The sequence below is a fragment of the Lycium barbarum genome, chromosome 3 (assembly GCF_019175385.1).
Source record: "Lycium barbarum isolate Lr01 chromosome 3, ASM1917538v2, whole genome shotgun sequence".
Lineage (NCBI taxonomy): Eukaryota > Viridiplantae > Streptophyta > Magnoliopsida > Solanales > Solanaceae > Lycium > Lycium barbarum.
The window spans coordinates 96,167,463-96,175,423 of record NC_083339.1 but is presented as its reverse complement, the minus strand read 5'-3'; the positions used below and the strand labels follow the sequence as shown (position 1 = coordinate 96,175,423).

At 37.2% G+C, this 7,961-nt stretch overlaps 1 protein-coding gene across 3 annotated transcripts; it reads left to right on the top strand.

Moving 5' to 3' along the window:
* The first annotated feature begins 307 nt into the window (after positions 1-307).
* Positions 308-7,395, top strand: LOC132631646 (homeobox-leucine zipper protein ATHB-14-like). 3 transcript variants are annotated; one of them, XM_060347301.1, is made up of 18 exons: positions 308-1,107; positions 2,724-2,883; positions 3,216-3,331; positions 3,414-3,504; positions 3,602-3,697; positions 3,777-3,890; positions 4,002-4,085; positions 4,207-4,362; positions 4,443-4,517; positions 4,603-4,709; positions 4,856-5,045; positions 5,163-5,351; positions 5,459-5,539; positions 5,622-5,756; positions 5,909-6,234; positions 6,479-6,590; positions 6,713-6,862; positions 7,073-7,395. In XM_060347301.1, exons 1-18 carry the CDS (start codon positions 890-892, stop codon positions 7,217-7,219), a joined length of 2,547 nt encoding a protein of 848 aa, XP_060203284.1. In that variant the 5' UTR covers positions 308-889; the 3' UTR covers positions 7,220-7,395. The 3 variants fall into 3 exon arrangements, with proteins under 3 accessions (XP_060203284.1, XP_060203285.1, XP_060203286.1); XM_060347302.1 differs by having other exon boundaries at positions 309-1,107; positions 3,219-3,331; XM_060347303.1 differs by lacking the exon at positions 308-1,107 and adding an exon at positions 1,295-1,694.
* Positions 7,396-7,961: the final 566 nt, after the last annotated feature.

Below are 7,961 nucleotides of genomic sequence, written 5' to 3'. Positions count from 1 at the left end.
TGCATTAAGCTTATTATTATTTTCCCCTTTCTTATCACGCCTTCCATGCAGCATGCGGTTTGTCTATACATGCAGTATGGAAGGATGCACCCACCCACCCCTCCCCCCGCCCCGCCCACGTACTGTGTGAATATACAAAAAAAGAAAAGGGAAAATAAACGCAGCCCATGCATCATTACAGCTTGGACAGAGGAGAGAGAAACTTTGACACTGAGCAGAGCTGTACTACATCTATTTTCTTTTTAGCACACAGAGAAAAGTAGGAAAGGGGGTTGGGTATAATACGGGGTCTCAAAAAGCTACCCACATTTGTTGCCAAAAACTGCACCTGTGCTGCTTTTGTTTCTGGAAAGAACAGCCTACTGTTTTCCATTTATTCTCTCTTCAATCTTTTCACTGTTTCACCTCTTTTCTCTACTTTTCAGTCCTATACCTACCTATACACCCAATAGGATATAGTATTTGATCAAATAAAAATTGAATCTTGGAACCGTATCCCTATTGCTACAACACTGTATCATGTACTGTAGTATAATACAGACAATCTTTTTCTTCTCTCTCTCTCTATCTATATGGACAGAGTATTAAATTTGGTGTTTTAACTTTTGGTTTTTTGGTTTCTTGGTTTCTTGGTTTCTTTGTGTGTTTTTCTTCTCTTTGTCCTGTGTAGAACACATTACTTTCCTCTCTCTCTCTCTCTCTACACTTGAGATAAAGACCCTCCTCTCTTCGTTCTTACCGTTAGGGAAAAAAAACCAAGTCTTCTTTGAGAGTTACTTGATGAGTGAAAGAGGTGGCTCTCTTGGAGGAGAGAGCCTACCTGTTAATGCAACAACAAAAACCAACCATTAATATTTCTTGTTGAAAACACATTTAGAGTCTTTTTTTAATGGCCTTGTGTTTGCATAGAGGAGGAGAAAGTAACAAAAACGAGATGGATAATGGAAAGTATGTGAGGTACACACCAGAACAAGTGGAAGCTTTGGAAAGAGTTTATGCTGAATGTCCAAAACCAACTTCTTTAAGGAGGCAACAGCTCATTAGGGAGTGTCCTATTCTCTCTAATATTGAACCTAAACAGATCAAAGTTTGGTTTCAGAACCGAAGGTTAGGACTTTTAATGGTTTTTGTATCTCTTTTTTAAGAGAAAAAAAAAACTGTGCTTTTTAAGGTGGAAAATAGTTGTTATTAATGAATGATATGATATTCACTTTCCGATTTTGTTACATTTACTATACACATTGTTTTTTTTCCCTCAAATTTGTCTTTTGTTTAGACTTCATATTGAAATTTGGAGAGGATTTTGTTTTGGGAAATATTAATTCTTTTCATTTTCTCTCATTTTAGGACATGAATGGGTCTTTTTGCATCTTTTTTTTGAAGGAAAATAGTTGTTTTTAGTGACCTTTTTTCTTTAAATATGAAAAATGTGAAAGAATGAGCTTTTATGTCTTTTCATCTTGTCTCTCTTTTTTTTTTTTTTTAAACTAGGGTCTGTAAATAGAAGATCAAATACACCCTTTTTTTAATTGTGCATTCCTGTGGATGCAAAAATTCTCCAGAAAAAAAATGTAGCTTTCTAGATTTGGTCATCATTTTTTGGCAAGCTAAATTGCTGAGAGATTTTGTGCATTTGGTTCGTGTGGTCATATGATATTTCAGTTTATTAATGGAATGACTAGAAGAAGAAAAATGTGGGTTGTTTTGGTTCTTTTAGGAATTTTCTGCCTTTTCCCGAAATATGGCGTTCCTTTTCTATGAGCTCCCATTTAGATACTTCTATTTTCTTTTAATAAAACAAGAACTAGCCTTATAATATTATTATTTTATTTTTGTTTTCTTCTTTTCTGATTCCTCCTTATTTTAACTCTCATGGACTTTCCCCACCCATAATATAGTTTCAGTCAATTAATGAGCGTTTTCACAATTTAAACTTCTTATATCCTTGTCTGGTTCAAGGTTTCAAAAGCATGTTCACAGCATTGGCAAACTCTTATTTTTCCCTGTTTATATTGTCAATTTTTAAAGGTTGATCCAGTTTTAAAATGATGAGATGCCTGTTTTTTCACCCATTTCTTTGTTCTTTCTTTCTTTCCTGTTTTGCCTATTGGAGCAGACATATACACCTATTACTACTTTTTGGTGACACTGTGCTTTGTATTTTTCCTTTAGTCATAAAAAAATCTGCTTTTGAGTATCTGGATTAGCTTTAATGGATATTGAAGTGAAATGATAGACATTGAGAATTATCTTTGCCTGACTTACTTGTCAGTGTAAAAAATTGTCTTTCTCTTGAGTTTTGTAGCTATGGGGACTGGGAGACCTTAATTGCAACAATGAATTATGGCCTTAATTTGTCCTTGGTATAACTTAGAAAAATGTATTTGAAACAATCCATAAAATAATTCAAGCGTATGTATCCCCAAGAGAAAACTTTGATTCTAAAAATGCTTTAAAATTTCAGTGTGATCTGTGTTGCATGTTATACCAAGAGTCCCTTATTTGTCTAATAAAGATAGGTATTGACAAAATTTTCTCGACAATTGTCTTCGGTTGAATTCAAACTCATGTCAGAATTACTTTGCAGTCACTCGTTAGCAGAAATGGAAGTTCTTTTAAGTACTTTGATTTTTAGAATACTGTCTGATGTCTTATCCTTTCATTTGGAGCATGTGAATATGCCAATTCGAGTCTTCGAATCAATGTGTTGAAAACCTTTGTAGATGCCGTGAAAAGCAGAGGAAGGAAGCTTCTCGTCTCCAGACTGTTAACAGGAAGCTGAGTGCTATGAACAAGCTGCTAATGGAAGAAAATGACCGATTACAGAAGCAAGTGTCGCAGCTTGTGTATGAGAATGGCTACATGAAACAACAAATCAATACTGTGAGTTGCAAACTTGCTTTACAAACTTGGTAATCCGTGGAGATTCCAGTTCTTTCTCTACATGAGCAAATTGGTCTTCTTTGATTAATAGAACTCAAATAGACTGTAGGTTTTTACTTAACCTATATCTTATTTTGTTAACCTATAGCTCATTTTGTCTATGTTAATTAATTTTTTAGGACACTATAACTTAGAATGTTGTTTTGCTGAAGCTTACATGGGCGCATTTAACCTTCTGTCTTGTTTCTATCATTTCACGAAGCAATTCCCATATCTTTATTCTGTATTGTCTGTTTCTTTTGCTAAAATGAAACTGAAGACAATTATCGTAGCAGGTTAGCAGCACGACCACAGATACAAGCTGTGAATCTGTGGTCGTGAGTGCTCAGCAGCAAAGAAAAAACCCAACACCTCAGCATCCAGAGAGGGATGCGAATAACCCAGCTGGGTAATCTAATTTTTTTTTTTTAAACATCTATATGGTGTTCTCTAGTTGAAAAACTAATAAACATTTTGGCAAGTGTTTTCAGTCTTCTTGCAATAGCTGAGGAGACCCTGGCAGTGTTCCTTGGAAAGGCTACTGGAACTGCTGTCGACTGGGTACAGATGATTGGGATGAAGGTAATTCCTTTAGTTGATTGTGCATCTCTAGTTTCTAACTTGTTCATTACATGTATTCAATTGTTAACTTGCCCCCTCATTCGACTTCCCCATTCAGCCTGGTCCGGATTCTATTGGTATTGTTGCTGTTTCCCGCAACTGCAGTGGGGTAGCAGCACGTGCCTGCGGCCTCGTGAGTCTAGAGCCCACGAAGGTACTTCAGTTGTCTTTCTGGTTATGAGTTTTTATCTTATTTCTAGCCTTGTTTTATCAGCTGTAATTTTTTTTCCCAGGTCGCTGAGATACTCAAAGATCGTCCTTCTTGGTATCGCGATTGCCGTTGCCTTAATATACTGAGTGTAATCCCTACTGGCAATGGAGGGACAATAGAGCTTATTTACTTGCAGGTTTGTTGCATTCCCCTGCATCAGTTGTTTGTTGGGTTGATACCATGTGAATCACATTTGATTTAGTTCTGTGCTCAATAAATTGGTGTTTGCCATGTGCTTCTTTGTTAGACTTATGCTCCAACTACTTTGGCATCTGCTCGTGACTTTTGGACATTGAGATACACTACAAGTTTGGAGGATGGCAGTCTTGTGGTATGTATTAGGCATAATCCAAAATTAATGTTTCTAAGCTCTATTTGCCTATTGTTGCAAAAGCAGGCTATAGCTACAACCTTTCATTTACAATAATTTTTTTCTGGCAAACAAAATGCAGATATGTGAACGATCTCTGACGCCAGCAACTGGTGGCCCAACAGGGCCTCCTGCTACAAGTTTTGTCAGGGCTGAAATGCTACCGAGTGGCTACCTCATAAGGCCTTGTGAGGGTGGGGGCTCAATGATTCACATTGTTGATCATATTGATCTTGATGTAAGTCTGGAAAATGTTGGTCGATTGAAATTTTGATTTCTTTAGATTACTATAGTTGAACATACCCTATCTGTGCGCAGGCTTGGAGTGTCCCTGAGGTTCTGAGGCCACTTTATGAGTCTTCCAAGATCCTTGCTCAGAAGATGACTATGGCTGTAAGGAATTCTGCATTTGTTCGAATGTCTGTCTCCGCAATGACAAGGTGATTTAATCATTAATAAGTCGGAGTTATCTGTACAGGCCTTGCGACACATACGGCAAATTGCACAAGAGACCAGCGGAGAGATCCAATACACAGGGGGTCGCCAACCTGCTGTTTTGAGGGCACTAAGTCAGAGATTATGCAGGTGAGAAGAAAAGCCAATTATTCCGTTAGAGACTTAGAAATAATATATACTGCCGCAACACAGTTGTAATGAAGCTTTTAGAAACGCTATGCTTTCTACCAGTTTCTATTAGTCTCTTCAGAATTTAATCCTTGATATTACTACAGGGGATTTAATGATGCTGTTAATGGATTTGTTGATGATGGTTGGACTATTATGGATAGTGATGGTGTAGAGGATGTAACAATTGCTATAAACTCATCTTCAAGCAAATTCCTTGGTTCACAGTACAACACTTTGTCAATACTCCCTACATTTGGAGGAGTTCTGTGTGCCCGGGCATCTATGCTTCTTCAGGTATGTTCGAATTGATATTTGACTTTAGTTTATGTTAAAAAATAAGAATTAGAATTAATTTTCTAGTTTGTGATTGTGGATATGTTCTAATCTCTTTCTAGTACTTTTGTTATGTAGAATGTTCCCCCTCCTTTGCTTGTTCGTTTTCTTAGGGAGCACCGTTCTGAGTGGGCAGATTATGGGGTTGATGCTTATTCTGCTGCATCTCTTAAAGCCAGTCCATATGCTGTCCCTTGTGCCAGACCAGGTGGCTTCCCAAGTAGCCAGGTCATTTTACCCCTAGCTCAGACTGTGGAGCATGAGGAGGTAACAGTCTTATCATGTTCTACTTAATAATTGTTGCCCTGGTAGATGTTGTCTACATTCCGTGACGGATGAATCATTTTGTGGTTTAACTTTTCCTTTTTATCTAGTTTCTCGAGGTAGTACGTCTAGAGGGTCCTGCTTTCTCTCCAGAGGATATTGCTTTGTCACGGGATATGTACTTGTTACAGGTTGAGAATTCATACACCTTAAATTGAAATTTGTGTGCTTTTCGACATTTTTGGTTCACTAATTATCTTACTACCATTGCAGTTATGCAGTGGAGTTGATGAGAATGCTGCAGGTGCCTGTGCTCAGCTTGTTTTTGCACCTATTGATGAATCTTTTGGTGATGATGCCCCATTGCTTCCATCTGGCTTCCGTGTCATTCCACTGGAACCTAAATCAGTTCAGTAATATGCGTACATAACGTCTAGCGTTTCAGTCACAAGCTTCTGAATTTTAACTGGTCCAGACAATGGAAAATTCATAGTTAAAGCTTGAAGAGTGAGGATTATCTTCGTAGTTTATTCTAAAAGTAAACTAATTTTATGATGCAGGATGTCCCTGCAGCAACTCGGACCTTGGATTTAGCTTCGACTCTTGAAGCTGGAACTGGCGGGACACGTCCAGCTGGTGAAATTGAAGCAAGCAATTACAACCATCGTTCAGTCTTGACAATTGCATTCCAGTTTACTTTTGAGAGTCATTACCGGGATAATGTAGCTGCAATGGCTCGCCAATATGTGCGAAGTATAGTAGGCTCTGTTCAGAGAGTTGCAATGGCCATAGCACCTTCTCGACTCAGCTCTCAGTTGACACCTAAACCCTTCCCTGGTTCACCTGAAGCTGTCACTTTGGCAAGGTGGATTTCCCGGAGCTATAGGTATGGGTTTCAAACGTCCTTTCTGTACTTTTGGCATTTTCGTACTAACATGTTTTGCGTCATTACCTGTAAAACTTCATATCAACAATTAACCTGTCATTGTAATGAAGTGGGAAAAAAGAATTACTTTTGACCTCGTATGTATTAGCTCTTTGAACTTCGAAGACAAGTTGATGATTTGCATGGAACTTGCAGTGACATTGAATGTTTTACCTGGTCTAACTATTTCCCGATTATATTCCAGGGTGCATACTGGAGGAGACCTGTTTCAGGTTGACTCTCAAGCTGGTGATGCTATTCTGAAACAACTCTGGCACCACGGTGATGCAATAATGTGTTGCTCGGTCAAAATGAACGTCAGTAACGCTGCTTCTAAACTTGTTCCGAACCATGAATTAATCAATACTTAGTATTTATCCAAGGTTCTTTCTAGAGATGAAACAAGATACCTAATTAGTTAATGAACTTGTTAATGCAGGCATCTGCAGTTTTTACATTTGCAAACCAGGCAGGTCTTGACATGCTTGAAACCACCTTGTTAGCTCTTCAGGATATAATGCTTGATAAGATTCTAGATGAATCTGGTCGTAAGGTCCTCCTATCAGAGTTCTCCAAGATCATGCAGCAGGTTAGACTACTTCCATGATATGTTGGTTATATATGTCCTTCAACTTAGCAAAATAGTTCCAACAATAATCAGAAACCTTACAAGTTTTGATTCCACAAGTGCTAGACCAGTTATTGACTACATGTTATCAACTCATACAACAAAAGGCTGTAGGTAGTAACTGCTGAATTTGATAAGTCCTGATACTTATCATTGTTACCCTTCTTTTAGGGCTTTGCCTATCTGCCAGCAGGAATATGTGTATCTAGCATGGGGAGACCAGTATCATATGAGCAAGCCATAGCATGGAAGGTTCTCAATGATGATGATTCCAATCACTGCCTAGCTTTCATGTTCATAAACTGGTCTTTTGTTTAAGTTAAAACAGCTAATCTATGTAAGACTTTGGCATTAGCTATCAGACCTTTTAAATTATGTCAGGCACTCTGAATGTTTTTAAGTTAAAGCTTGTATGACTATGTTGACAAGGCTGTGTGGTTGGATCCCAACTCTATATCTATTATAGTATGAAGTGCCATTTCAGTTTTATGTTTTGTCTTTGTCTACAGGTTCCTTATTCTGCTGTCTATTTAATTTTCTTGGATGTATTTAGAAAGCTAAGATTTCAATCATGTTAATATAGCTATCAAGGGTTTCTAACAAATCCCTTTCAATTAATAATATAGCAATCAAGGGTTTCTAACAAATCCTAAAGCAACAAACACTTATCCTTTTTAATTGATAATATAGCTATCAAGGGTTTTTTGTTGGGATTTAATTAATTATTCAAATTCTCTTTTTTTCTCTTTTTGAAATTAGAATATTTAATATAAGATAATAAGAATAGTAAAAGCGGGGAATTAGAATTTAACAAAAAAATTAATAATATCTCTAATACTTTTTAGGAAAATTGGGGCCCTTAAAAAGTTGATGTTACACCCCGTAGTTCTGTACGTTGAGATTTATAAGTGTTGGTTGCTTTAGGTATGGACTCTGGAGTTTTCTTCAAGCATGTATATACGATTAGATGCACTTATCTTATGTTTATGTGGGTTTAAGTTCATATAATAAGTTACAAAAGGATTAGAGGGCAAGTAAACCAAGGAAATTAAGTTTGTTG

Bases quoted from the DNA above. Each gene is read 5' to 3' on its own strand.
- LOC132631646 (XM_060347301.1), top strand. From the start codon at position 890: ATGGCCTTGTGTTTGCATAGAGGAGGAGAAAGTAACAAAAACGAGATG. The intron at 1,108-2,723 runs GTTAGGACTTTT...AAACCTTTGTAG, and splicing joins GTTTGGTTTCAGAACCGAAG to ATGCCGTGAAAAGCAGAGGA. The intron at 3,505-3,601 runs GTAATTCCTTTA...TTCCCCATTCAG, and splicing joins TACAGATGATTGGGATGAAG to CCTGGTCCGGATTCTATTGG.